This window comes from Rhincodon typus, chromosome 7 (assembly GCF_021869965.1).
Source record: "Rhincodon typus isolate 14 chromosome 7, sRhiTyp1.1, whole genome shotgun sequence".
Lineage (NCBI taxonomy): Eukaryota > Metazoa > Chordata > Chondrichthyes > Orectolobiformes > Rhincodontidae > Rhincodon > Rhincodon typus.
Window position 1 is genome coordinate 61,801,312 of NC_063338.1, and position 14,672 is coordinate 61,815,983.

General features: G+C 40.8%; 1 protein-coding gene across 1 annotated transcript in view; it reads right to left on the reverse strand.

Moving 5' to 3' along the window:
• The window catches only part of parp9 (poly(ADP-ribose) polymerase family member 9), a 37,171-nt gene extending 29,080 nt beyond the window's left edge, over positions 1 to 8,091 (reverse strand). The window contains exons 1-5 of the mRNA XM_048599228.1: positions 7,821 to 8,091; positions 7,502 to 7,571; positions 7,331 to 7,420; positions 6,902 to 7,029; positions 2,510 to 2,540 (exon numbers count right to left, since the gene is read on the reverse strand). Of these exons, the coding sequence (XP_048455185.1) occupies positions 2,510 to 2,540; positions 6,902 to 7,029; positions 7,331 to 7,420; positions 7,502 to 7,523 (271 nt within the window). The 5' untranslated portion in view covers positions 7,524 to 7,571; positions 7,821 to 8,091. The remainder of the gene's footprint in view (positions 1 to 2,509; positions 2,541 to 6,901; positions 7,030 to 7,330; positions 7,421 to 7,501; positions 7,572 to 7,820) is intronic.
• Positions 8,092 to 14,672: the final 6,581 nt, after the last annotated feature.

The following is a 14,672-nucleotide window of genomic DNA, read 5'->3' on the forward strand; positions in this document are numbered from 1 at the left end:
TCAGCAAGAAAAGGATACCGATGTTGGTAAGATGGGGAGGGGTGTGTTGATACTCTAGGGAATGTCAATATTAAGAAGGAGGTGGTGTTGGGTGTCATGAAAAATATTAGGATACAAGCCATTACGATCACTAAGAGTCTAAGTCCCTAAAAGACCTTGGAGTGCAGATTCATAGTTCCTTGAACGTGGAGTCGCAGGTAGACAGGATAGTGAAAACAGTGTTTGGTATGCTTGCCTTTATTGGTCAGTGCATTGAGCATAGGAGTTGGGAGGTCATGTTGTGGTTGTGTAGGACATTGGTTAGGCCATTTTTGGAATACTACATGCAATTCTGGTCCCCCTGCTATTGGAAAGATGTTGTGAAACTAAAAAGGGTTCAAAAAAGATTTAAGAGGATGTTGCCAGGGTTGGAGGGTTTGAGCTATAGGGAGAGGCCTGGAGTGTCAGAAGCTGAGGGGGTACCTTATAGATATTCATAAAATCATGAGGGGCATGGTTAGGGTGAGTAGACAAAGTCTTTTCCCCAGGGTGGGCGAGTCCAAAACTATGAATCACAGAAGGTAGGTCTGCAGGTACAATGAGTAATTAGGAAGGCAAATGGAATTTTGTCCTTCATTGCTAAAGGGATTGAAATTAAAAGCAGAGAAGTTATGTTGCAGCTGTACAAGGTGCTGGTGAGGCCACACCTGGAGTACTGTGTGCAGTTTTGGTCTCCTTACTTGAGAAAGGATGTATTGGCACTGGACGGGGTGCAAAGGAGGTTCACTAGGTTGATTCCGGAGTTGAGGGGGTTGGCTTATGAGGAGAGACTAAGTAGATTGGGATTATATTCATTGGAATTCAGAAGATTGAGGGGGGAATCTTATAGAAACATATAAAATTACGAAGGGAATAGATAAGATAGAAGTAGAGAGGATGTTTCCACTGGCAGGTGAAGCTAGGACAAGAGGGCATAGCCTCAAGATTAGAGGGAGCAGATTTAGGACTGAACTGAGAAGGAATTTCTTCACCCAGAGGGTTGTTAATCTATGGAATTCCTTGCCCAGTGAAGTAGTTGACGCTACTTCAGTAAATGTTTTTAAAAAAAAGGTAGTTTTTTTTGAACAATAAAGGAATTAAGGGTTACGGTGAGAACGCGGGTAAGTGGATCTGAGTCCACGAAAAGATCAGCCATGATCTTATTGAATGGCGGAGCAGGCTCAAAGGGCCAGACGGCCGACTCCTGCTCCTAGTTCTTATGTTCTTATGTAAAGGGCATAGGTTTAAGGTGGGAGGGGAAAGATTTAAATGAAACCTAAGGGGCAGGTTTTTCATGCAGAGGCTAGTGTGTGTATGGAATGAGCTGCCATGAGGAAGTGGTGGAGGCTGGTACAATTACAACAGTTAAAAGGCTTCTGGATACAGAATGTTTGCCTTCATCAGTCAGGGCATTGAGTATAAAAGTTGGCAAGTCATGTTGCATCTGTATAAAATTTTACTTAGACCACAATTGGGGTATTGTGTGCAGTTATGGACCACATTATAGAAAGGTTGTGGATGCTTTGGAGAGGATGCAAAAGGAATTTACCAAGATGTTGCCTGGATTGAAGTGTAGTAATTATAATGAGATGTTAGACAAATTTGGACTGTTTTCACTAGAGCGGAATTTGAGGGACAACCTAGTTAAAGTATATAAAAATTATGGGAGGATTAGAGCAGGTGGATGGTCAGAGACTGTTTGCCAGGGTGGAAATATCAAATACTAGGGGTCATAGGTTTAAGGTAAGAGGGGAAAAGTTTAAAAGGAGATGTTCAAGGCAAGTTTTATTTTTTAAAAAAAACAGAGGATAGTAGGTGCCTGGAATGCACTGCCAGGGAAGGTGTTGGAAGCAGGTATGATAGCAACATTTAAGAGGCAGACACACGAACAAATAGGGATCAATGGGATGCAGACCATGGGCAGGCAGATGGGTTTAGTTTACAATGGCATCATGGTCGACACAGACATGGTAGGCTGAAAGGTCTGTTCCTGTGCTGTACTGTTCTATGTTCTGTGTGCTAATAATAAATAAAGCCATACAAATAAAAAAAAAATGTAATCTTGGTTTCAATGAAGTGGAATAAACTGGAAAATCCCGCAACTGATCTTCTACTGGTTCCTGAAGAGACTGAACAATCTGCCAATATAATTCTGAACAAAAACGCAAAGGGAACTTCCCTTATTTTAAATCATTTTATTCACAGGCCTCCGTCTAAAATAACTGTAGAGACCACAAAAAGTAGATTTCTGTTAACGTAATCAGAATAACAAAATCATGGAATTAGGAAAGACTTTTCATTCATATTGCTTACTAATATATTTCTTTTTAACCTTATCACTGTTCCCAATTCTGGAATCAAACATTTTGTTTTTCATGCTATGCACAAGTCTGGTCAATTTTAACCGAACGTTTTTAAATTGCAAGAACTACTTTGAGAATTAAAAAACACCATTTTTAAACTCCATGTCCTGAAACTGGGAAACACTTACCAATATCATGCTTATCATCACTCTCAAAAGCCTATTAATGAAAATAAGATTGAGAACATTCTTGAATAATAAATCTACTTTTAAAGTAAAATAATTGCAACAGAAAGATACTTAGGATAAGTACCAACATTATACACTCCACAAGTTTAGCAATTGATAAATAAGTAGTTACTTTCTGAGAGATTAAGGAGTTCATCCTTCTTTGACTTCCACTCACCCCATCTCTGCACAATTTCTGGAGATGGGGATCAGTATGTGTCAAGAGGAAGCCCATAATTGTCAGGGCCACAATGAGGCTGTTACTAGGCCAGAATAGCAAAGATAGCCATCAAGCTCTAATAAAATGGCCCACTAGAGATTTTAAAACTGTGCATCTGTTAGGGCAGAAATGAAAGACAGTAGGTCATTACAAGGTTCTCTCCATCCATGGAGCAGCTCACAGTAATTACCAACATTTCCAGGAACTATGAAACCTTTATCATGTTTCCTCGAAGTGGTGATACCAAAAAGTGAATGCAAGGGAAAGCCACTGTGATGCAACTGACAGTCCATCTCCACAGCTATTTCTGTGCAGTTAGGTAGAGAAGCAGCAACCATTTGTAACTGTGACAGAGTGAGATGGTAGTTGACCTCAGCACCTATATTTTCCGCACATCTTCTTTGATGGAAGATAATTCACTGCACTGTCTTCTCAGTCTCTCTCACACACACACACACACACACACACACATTAATTGCAATGTGCTTCCTTCCTTTCAAGCATCTTCCCTTCAGCAAATTCATCTTTTGCAGATCTTATTGCCTATAGCTTCAGTGTCAGTGTTCCAAATTATACCTAATGTTTCAGGATAGGTTAAATCTAGAAGGATTATGTTTAAAGACCAAAGCTTTCATGCATCATAGCTAGGAACATAAAAGAACTGCTAAAAGAGCTCTGTTGGATTATGACAGTGTTTCAAACAGCTCTGGTACCACCATTTGTCACATGAAAGTGAAACAGATTTAATTGTGCCTCAATAAAAGTAGTGGCATACTTCTAAAGTCAAGTCCCAATTCTGATTCTGGAACACATTAAATCCTTTGAAAAGCCTTCCACAAAGTCATACGAAATCTTCTAATTCAACTCCACCTTGCACAATTCCACACCTTTTAGCTCTCTTCACATCCTGTTAGCTTAGTTAATCTCTGTCTTGAATAAACTCAACTGCATAACATGAACGGTTCTTGGGTAGAAAATGCCAAAGATTCACAATCCTTTAAGGAAAGAAATTTCTCATCCCAATACTAAATTGTCAACCCCTTATGGGGCAGCACAATGGCTCAATGATTAGCATTGCTGCCTAATAGCAGCAGGGACCTGGGTTCAATTCCAGCCTTGGGCGACTGTCGGTGTGGAGTTTACACATTCTCTGTGTCTGCATGGGTATGCTCTGGTTTTCTCCACAGTCCAAAGATGTGCAGGTTAGGTGGATTGGCCATGCAAAATTGCCCATAGTGGCCAGGGATGTGCAGGCTAGGTGGATTAGCCATTGGAAATGCAGGGTTACAGAGATAGTGTATGGGGTTGAATCTGGGTGGGATGTTCTTCAGAGAGTTGCTATGGACTTGTTGGGCTGAAAGACTTGTTTCCACACTGTATGCTTTCTGTGATTCTTATTCTGAGAATTCTTGTTCTAGATTCATTTTCTGGAAATCACTTTGCATCCAACAAGTCAAATCACTGAAGAATTTTTCAATGTTTCAATTAGATCACTTGTCTTTCTTTTAAAACCCATTAAAATTTAAACAGATTCCTCAATCTCTCCTATTGGAAAATCCTCTCATTCCGTGTAAGGAGATCAAAACTGTACGCAGCATTCCAGATATGATCTCATCATTGCACTGCATAATTTAGCAAGGCTTTGTTACTCCTCTACTCCAATTTCTCCATTACAAAAGCTAAAATAACACTTAACTTCTTATTTTTTTGATGTACCTAAACATTAACTTAATGTAATTTATTTACAAGAACATCTAAATCCCTCTGAATATAGACACTGCTTGGTATCTCAGCATTCAACAATATTCCACCTTTTGTTTCCCTACCTAAATGGATAATTTCAGACATTTCTACCTTGAATTCTTATTTGAATTACTCATTCAGCCAACTGGGGTTTGTTTCTCTGTGGAACCTCTGTGCTTCCTCAGATCTTACTCTCCAACTTACCTATGTACTGTCAGCAAACATAGATATATTATATTCAATTTCTTCATCTAAGTAATTAATATCAATTGTAAATAGATGATGTTCATGTACTCAATCTACTAAATACAGCATGCATAAGTGTCAAAGTCTGTTTATTTCTATGCTGTTTTATGTCCATTAATCAATCATCAATCCCATTTTTCCTAATTTTGTATAATAATCTGTCCTGTAGAGCCTGATGCTTTTTGGAAATACATTATATTGATTAGTTATCTTATCCATCTTACTGGTTAGATCATCAAAAATACTCAAAAGTTTCCATAAAATTGAGTTAACTACCTAATCCAAATATTATAACAATCTAAACTGAAATGTGCTCTGTACTCTTAGAGTTTGGAAGAATGAGAGGTGATCTAACAAATAAAATTCTTACAGAGCTTGATAAGGCACATGCAGTCTCAGAATAAGAGGTAGGCCTTTCAGGATTGAGATAGGAGGAATTTCTTCACTCAAAGTGTGAACCTGTGGTATTCCCTGTCCAAGGGGTTGTGGATGTCATCATTGAGTGCATTCAAGAGATCATAGATTTCTAGATATTGAAAACATCATAGAATATGGGAACAGTGTGGAATGATGGCAATGAGATAAAAGACCATCCATGATCTGATAAAATGATGGAGCAGACAGAAGGGGCCAAGTAGCATTATTGCTCCTCTTCCCTATGTTTTCATTTTCCTAACTACCCTGTTGTAATGGGCTGTATTTTATGTTTCCCTGACAGTAGGGTTGAAGATAAGGGTGAGCTCATATTACCCAGCAAGGTGCCTTCCCACTGCTTACACAGTGAACACCTAGTCTATCCAAAATTTTAAAAAGGACTGGGTAGGCATCCAGCAACTAGCCTGCCCTCGAACCTAATGTGTCTATTAAGTAGTCAATTAACACTACTAAAGGGTTTCATCCCATCATCATCGGTGTTTTGTCTTCAGCAGGTGGAGGACCATGACATATCAGCTTAGTTGCATGAACTGGTGTCAGACAAGTGGAATGAACCCCCTTTGTGACACAGTTCCACAGTCATTCCTCTCCTTAACCTTCCACCGTGCCTTCAACCCTCACCAGCACCCCTTGGTACTGAACCTCCTTACACTCTTGAACACAATGGGGCTGCCTGTGATCTCAGCAGTGGCTCTAAGGCAGGACTTGCTCTCGAGGAACAGATAAAAATCTCATCTTAGAATAATCAACATTGCTCCCAATGGAATATTTATTATGGGACAGCCATCAGGGTGGTGGACAGTCTTCACCTTGACCTTATAGTTGGATAGGACAGGGACCATGGTGCCCTGTAGAATCCAACCCATTGACTTTAATTACAGATTCAAGCATTCTGCCTGCTACTATTGTTAGCTTAACTAGCCTATAGCTAACCAGTTTTTTCTTTCTCCTTTCTTAAATAGCAGTTGTGTTTGCTTGTCTCCAATCTTTTGGAACTGCTCTTGAATCTAAGGAATTCTGGAAGATCAAAGCAAATGTGCCCATTATCTCTGCAGCACCTTTTTAAAACCCGAGGATGTAGCTTGTCAGATCCAGATATTGTCATGATTTAGTCCCATTCATGTCACCATTACCATTCCTTTACTTAGACAGGTCCGAGTTGTTTTAGCCCAGTTGACTGAATGGTTGATTTGAGAAGCAGTGTTATGCCAACAGCTAGGGTTCAATCCCCACACCAGTTAAGGTTACCATGAAGGACCCTCATTCTCAACCTTTCCTCTCACCTGAGGTGTGAGGCCCTCTGGTTAAATCACCACTGGTTGTCTCTCTTTTTCCCTAATGAGAGGCAGCCCTATGGTAAGACAAGGGTGACATACATAATGAGGCCTTATGGAGCCATTTTGTGGCACATTGATAGTGTCCCTACCCCTGGCCAGGCAGCCTAGGTTCAAGTCCCATCTGCTCCAGAAGTATGTAATAACATCTCTGAATGAGTTGTTTGGAAAAATAGTTTGTTTTTTAATTATTCTGATTGCTTTAAGTTTCTTAGAAACAGCTTTGGCAATAGAGGACAGGAGGGCGTTCTAGTTGAAAGTATGGGAAAAGGTTAAGCGATAATGGCCAATAAGTGCTTAAATTTCTGGGTCAGATCACAAAACGTCACTTATCTAAGTTTCAAAATTAAAACAATATTTTACAATAAACATTACCGTTTTTTTCTCCTCATCTAACTTTTCTTGATCTCCAATAAAAACATCGTCAATTGGGATTTTGATGTCAAGTTCAATCTCTTCATTTTTATATGAGATGTGTTTATTTTCAGCAATACTGTTTAACACTGGGCAGAGAAAAAAGTGTTATTATTGCTGTTTTCCAAATAATTGCAAAATAATTGTTGTTTGACAAAAAGTGGACAGCATAACGTTCACTAGAAAAATAAAATACCTTTTCCCTGTTATGACCCATCTGAACATATTAACTACAAAACAGCAAAAAAAGAGGGGTGACTGAAATCTTCTTTTCAAGAAATACGTTAAGCTATTAAATAATGTAGCTACTAGTTCATGGCGCTGGAGTTTCTAAAAGATTCAGAATACATTGTCAAAATGCATTTTGACCGTACAAACTTTAGCATTTACCTTCTCTCGTTGTTCTTGTCAAGATAACCAGAATTTGCTGGGAGTCGAGTTTCTTGAGCTCACAGTCGGCTTGAAAGCTGTGCGCCAAATCTTTGAAATGAACGTAAAGAAACCCTTGGAGCTCTTCCACAGCAAAGTTTTGCTTCCAGCTCACAATTAGAGTCGACCTACCGTCCGGAAATGCAACTGCCATTTTGGCTGAACTCTGCACACCAGGGTTCCCTTAACACGTTCCGATTTTCTGAAAAAGAATACTCGAAATTGTGGGCATTATTGAACGCGATGGAAAAGACAGTAGAGATTCATCTTTCAGCCACATCAGAGAGGCAAAGATGCACCTCCTAAATCCAAGGAGACAGGTCAATATTCTGCATAGAATCAAGGTCAGTTTGCTCACTCACTGAACTGAGGCGGATGTATTGGAGTTGGAATTAGCTTCACAGAGGAATGGGCTGCAGATTCTGGTTAATTTTACTTTAGCCAACCTCACCTTTCACTGACTTCAGAAAGATAATTGAACCCAAAACGGTGGACAGTCCGATACAAAAGATGGAAATTTGTTGACGGGCAATGTTCAGCCCGTTTAATTTTTAGCTAATTAATATTTGTAGAAAAATGGAATTATGGTATGGATGCTAGAAATCTGATAGGTGAATAAAAATGTTGACTATATAACGAATTGAGATACAAATTTTAAAACGTAGGCTACATCTGTAGCCCACTCAGTCGTTAGCGTTGTACTTAGCCACACAAATAATGAGTATTGGAAGAAAATGAGAACGGCTCAGATAGATTTGACAGCTGAGCCTGTCACTAACCTGTTCTTTATACGTCACCAGAACACAATTATTGCGTTGGGGAGAGGGAGTGAACAAGGTATGGGGAGGTGTCAATGTTCAAGGCGGCCACCTGACGGAATCCTCCTGTTTGCAACTTTCCTGAAGGGAGACATGCTTATCCGAGGACGGAAAATTGATCGTTGGTTTTACTGGAACGCTTTTATTTCGGATAGAGTCCCTCTGACTGTTCTGGAAATTATCCCGTGGAATTACTAATAACACAATTTCATTTGCCTGCCCCAATCTTTATTGCAGGATTCCAAGACAAAGCCCGAAATAAAATCAATATGAACAGATTTAACTGACTTCGTTTTGGCTGAGGCAGAAATCGCTAAGTCCTCCTCTGAAACATTTATTGGATGCTAAAATTACGCCTGCATACACTTTGACTCAATTCCCTGCACTATTGCCAAAGGCTAAACAATACACATAATGGTAGCAGTGTTCACAAGGCAGAATAACTATATCTGCAGGCATAAATTCAAGGAGAACCGAAAGTACTGCGGATGCTGTAAATCAGGAACAAAAACAGAAGTTGCTGGAAAAGCTCAGCAAGTCTGGCAGCATCTGTGAAGAAAAAATCAGAGTTAACGTATCGGATCCGGTAACCTTCAGTAGGGTCTGATTCACAGATGCTGCCAGGTCTGCTGAGTTTTTCCAGCAACTTCTGTTTTTGTTCGTGAATTTAAGGAGACTAGATAGTAGAGGGAGGAGGGGATAGGTGGGAGGAAGGACAGGTTAGGGAGGCGGGGACAAGCTGGGGACAAGCTTCAAAATCTCCCCTCCCCCTACAAGCCTAGCTTGTCCCCGCCTCCCTCTACTATCTAGTCCCCCCCCCTTCCCCCCCAACCCCCCCCAACCCCGCCCCCACCTCCCACTTACTAACCTCATCCCGCCCCCTTGACTTGTCAGTCCTCCCTGGATTGACCTATCCCCTCCCTAACTCCCCACCTACACTCACCTTTACTGGCTCCATCCCCGCCTCTTTGACCTGTCTGTCTCCTCTCCACCTATCTTCTCCTCTATCTACCTCCCCCTTCTCCTCCCCCATTTCTGAAGAAGGGTCTAGGCCTGAAATGTCAGCTTTCCTGCTCCTCTGATGCTGCTTGACCTGCTGTGTTCATCCAGCTCTACACCTTGTTATCTCAAAGTCAATACAGTTTTGTGAAAGGGAAATCATGTTTGATAAGTTTGCTACTGTTCTTTGAGGATATAACAAGCAGACTTGAGAAAGGGATCTGATAATTGCAGTGTTTTTGGACTTCCAGAAGACATTTGATAAGGTCCTACATAAAAATTTATTGCATAAAGTAAGAGCTCACAATGTTGTTGGGGTGGTGGGGGGTGAGTAATGCATTAGCATTAGCATGGATTGAGGATTCGTTAACACACACAAGACACAGTCAAAATTAATGGGTCTTTATCAAGTTCAAAAGATATAACTAGTTGAGTGTCACAAGGATCAGTCCTAGGGCCCCAGTTATTTATTATCAATATTAGTGACTTGAGGGAGGGGATGATATAAGTGTAATGTATCCTACTTTGCTGATGATTTATAAGTAGGTTGGAGGGCATGTTATGATGAGGGTATAAGGTATCTGCAAGGAGACATAGATAGGTTGAGTGATTGGGCAAAAATTTGGCAGGAAAGTGTGACGTCATGCACTTTGGTAAGAAGAATCAAAGGCAGACTATTATTGAAATGAAAAGAGTCTCCAAAGAAGTGCGGCACATGGGGATCTATGTGAGGCCTCACCTGGAGTACTCTGTACAGTTTTGGTCCCCATTTTTAACAAACAATGTACTGGCTTTGGAGGCAGTCCAGAAGAAATTTACTAGGCCGATTCCTGGAATGAAGGAGTTGGCTAATCAAGAATGGCTAGGCAGGTTATGGAGTCATAGAGTCTTTGGTCCAACTGATCCACACTGACCAGTCATCCCAATCTGACCTAGCTAGCATTTAGCCCATATCCCTCGAAACCCTACCTATTCATGTACCCATCCAGTTGCCTTTTAAATGTTGTAATTGTACCAGCCTCCACCACATCCTCTGGTGGCTCGTACAATACACGCACTACCCTCTGCATGAAAAAGTTACCCCTCAGGTCATTTTTAAATCTTTCCCCTCTCACTTTAAGCCTATGCCTTGTAGTTTTGGACTCCCCCCACCCCAGGAAAAAGACATTGGCTACTCACCCTATCCATGCCCCTTGAGACTTCATAAAATTGTTCATATATCCTCCTGTAATCTAAGGCTTTCCTGCTCACTATTTACCACCCCACCAGTTTTTGTATTATCTGCAAATTCTTTGGGATTCTCTACCCCAGAAAGTTGTGGAGATTAGATCACTGAAAGTATTTAAAGAGGATACAGATAGATTTTTGAAATTTTGATGGGTTGATGACAACAAGGAGTTGGCACAGAAGAAAAATTGAGGCCAGGGAGAGATTGGTCATAATCTCATAAAATGGAAGGGCAAGCTTGAGGAGGTGAATGACCTAGTCCTGCTCCTATTTCTATGTTCTTATGTAAATACGAGGGTAGCTTTTAACTCTTTTTAAAGGACTGTGCTCTGAATAGATATGAAAACGTGTTTGAACAAAACTCTCATCTTAGAATTCAAATTGGCTAGTTCTTCCTGGAAGATTAGAAACACAAAACTATCAGTTTCTCCCCAATCCATTCATTTTTGGACAAAATTAGGCCATTTATTGTAGCTTCACTCACAAACTGTTAAGTACCATCCCAAATATCCTGATTGGTATGTCTAAAAATATCACATCAACTTCAAGATGATAAAATTCACTACAGAAACTAATCCAAAGTAATATACATATATACATGAGCACATGTTTAATCATAGACCAGATGCCTACTTCAAATTGTAAAACTAAACCATTTTAAACATAGCAGTGTCTCGAATAATAGCATTCTCACATGTATCAGCTAAAGTTTATATTTGCATGCGCTATAAAACCAATGACATTATTTTTGACCTGGGGCCACGTGGCATTCTTATTTCAAAAAACTGTTTATACCTAATCACAATTAAAGGAAATGTAATTTAGTCCTGATATGCTTAATCAACTGTAAATTATTAACGATTGAAAAATGCATCAATCCTACTGCTCCTGGATGCCATACACTATCAAATGCTGCCTTTTTGTCAAAAGCAGTCAGTCTCCAATCACCTCTGAAGTTCTGCTCTTTTGTCAATGTTTGGGCCAATACTGTAATGAGATCAAGAACTGAGTGGACGTGAGCAACCCAAAGTGAGCATTAGTGAGCAGGTTATTCCTTTGCAAGTACACTCTTATAGTACTGTTAACAACCCCTTACATTTCTTTACTGAGGATCGAGAGTAGACTGACAGGACAGTATAGTGTTGGGTTTTTAAAAGATGGGGTTCATGAGACCTGTGCCATGGAATCTGAGTTAGAGCTCCAAGTGCCACCATCGTCAGTTCCCATCAAGCCAAAAGGCATTGAGACTCATTGTTTAAATTACTTTAAGCAAATAGATTCGCTCATTAGTTTTTATATAAAGTTGATTAAGCTAAAAGATTTGCTTCTTAGTTTTTATATACATATTAAATAAATTAAGCTGATAAATGTCCTACGTACTGAAATGCATGTATCTTCTTGCATTCATTTTGATCAGACCTTAAAAGAACCTGTTAGGTACCATCAGCATAACATTACACTTGTTGCTGTGTGCAGGGTCTGAACAAAAACTTCAAGAAGAAGAAGAAGGATATCTTGGCTTGGGAAACATTCTGTGTTCCACAGTAGTCCTGTTATGATGGGTTCAGTGTGCTAGCAAATTGGTTGGCTGGTTTGAGGGCCCCACAATTTTGGACGGGATTTGGAGCAAAATCTCAAGGAGTTACTCCATGCCAAAAAGGATTGTGCAAAGGAAGTAGATTTCCCAAAGCAAACCAGGGGTATTGCCCAAAGGGTGGGTTCTGCTGACCGGCCTCTGTGTGTTGTCTCAGGAGTTGTGAGAATTAAAGAAGGTGAATGGTACATTGAATGTGGCTAGTGACAAAGAAACAGCAGATGCTGGAATCCAAGGTAGACAAACAAGAGGCTGGAAGAACACAGCAAGCCAGGCAGTATCTGGAGGAAAGGAGCAGTCAACGTTTCGGGTATTACCCTTCTTCAGGCTCTGCAGTCAGCAGTGCTGACTGTCGCAGAACAGCAGAAAGTTGTGCTGGCAGAGGCGGCTGGGCTGCCCAGGAGAGAGGAAGGATTGAAGCCAAGGGAAAACAAATTATTTGGTCGCCATACAGCATAACAAGTGAGCGAAGCTTGGAAGGTAAATCTGATGAAAGTGCGCTCTTTACTGGCTTTAGCTGATAGACCACAGAGAGCAGCTTTTGTTTTTGATTTGGAATGAGTTTCTTAAGGGCTTGGTGAAAATTTACCTCTTGTAATTGAACATAGTTATATGAAACCATTTATGAAAGGAAATTAAGTTAAATGGCGTAACTTATTTCCTCTTTTCATAAAACACTGTACTGTCTGTATTTTATTTAGGTCAGAAGTCACAAGACACCAGGTTATGGTCCAATAGGTTTATTTGAAATCACAAGCTCTTTGAAGTGAAGACAATCACATTGGCACAAAATTTATAGGCAGAGAGATCAAAAGATCGTACAACGGTGTGAGTGGAGTGGTGACAGGCTGAATAAGTCTCTGCAGGTGATCAAAAGTGTCAGAGGGTGTGAGTAAAGTGGCAACAGCTGAATAGCAAGTGAAGAGATGACCTATGGTCTGATTAATTGAGGCAGAGAGATAATTGCAAAAAATTAAAAATAAAATCGTGCTGACAAACCAAATGACTGGAATAACAGATAGGTATAAGAGTCATATGCCGAGGGTCTAATCAAAATAACAAGTAATCCAAACCTGTACGAACTAATTAAGGTAGCGAGATCATAACAATTTATCAAGGTGATGGTGTCAAAACAGGACAGTAAAGAAGATTTTACTGATGCAGAACAGTGTAGTGGGGTCACATGTAGCATGACATGAACCCAAGATCACGGTTCAGGCTATCTTCATGGGTACAGAACTTGGCTATCAGTTTATGCTCAGCAATTCCACATTATTGTGTATCTTGAAAGCCGCCTTGGGGGATGCTTACCTGGAGATTGGAGGCTGAATGTCCTTGCCTGCTGAAGTGTTCTCCAACTGGGAGGGAACACCCCTGTTTGGTGATCATTGAAGGTGTCCATTCATCCGCTGTTGTAGTGTCTGCATGATCTCGTCAATACACCATGCCTTGGGGCATCCATTCCTACAGCATATGAGGTAGACAACATTGGCTGAGTCACATGAGTATCTGCCATGTACATGGTGGGTGGTTTTCCCATGTGTGATGATAGCTGACATGTCTTGCAGAGGTTGCCATGGCAGGGTTATGTGGTTTTGTGGTTGATGTTGTCCTGAAGGCTGGGTGGTTTGCAAATGATGGTCTGTTTAAGGTTTAGTGGTTGTACAGAGGCATAGGGATGATCTTGGCAAGACGTTCATTGCCATCAATTACATGCTGAAGGCTGTAAAGAACCTGGTGTAGTTTCCCCGCTCAGGGGAAGTATTGGATGACGAAGAGTACTCTATCGGTAGTATCCTGTATCTGTCTTCTGAGGACGTCATCATGGTTTTTTACTGTTGCACATCAGAACTCGCAATCAATGAGTTGAGCATCATATCCCATTCTTATGAGGGCATCTTTCAGCATCTTTAGGTGTCCATCGCTTTCTTCCTCGTCTGAGCAGATCCTGTGTATACACAAGGCATGTCTATAGAGAATGACTTCTTTAACATGTATAGGTGGAAGCTACAAAGTTCTGCATAGTGAGGTTATCTATGGGCAGGTGTCAGAATGAGGTACAGAGGTGTTCAGCCTTGATGGAGATGAACGCCTCCAAGAATGAGAGTGATTCTGAAGAGTAGTCCATGGTAAGTCTGATGATGGGATGAAACTTGTTGATATTGCAATGTAGCTGTTTCAGTGATTCTTCGCTGTGAGTCCAAAGGAAAAGATCTTGCTCGAACTTGTGCATGAAAATGTTGCTGAATTGGGGAGCAAATTTGGTCCCCATGGCTGTTCCATCTGCCTGGATGAAAAGCTAGTTGTCGAGGATGAAGAGGATGGGTTGTAGAATGGCATCTGGAAATTGCCAGTTGTTGGTGTTGAGTACTGAGGCTGTTTCAGCAATGCCATGGTCATGGGGGATGCTGATATACACTGCTGAAATGTCCATTTGATGATGAGGAATGTTCCTGGTTCAACTGGCCACTGGGTACTGAGTTTCTATAACAAGTCTGTAGTGTCGTGACAGAAGCTGGGAGTTCCTTGTACAAAGAGTCTTGAGATGCCCTCAACATAGCCAGAAAGGTTCTCACACGGTCTTGATGCCTGGTACAATGGGACATTCAGGTGTGTGTATCTTCAGAAGGCAGTATAAGTCTCCTGTGTGGGATGTTCACGGGAT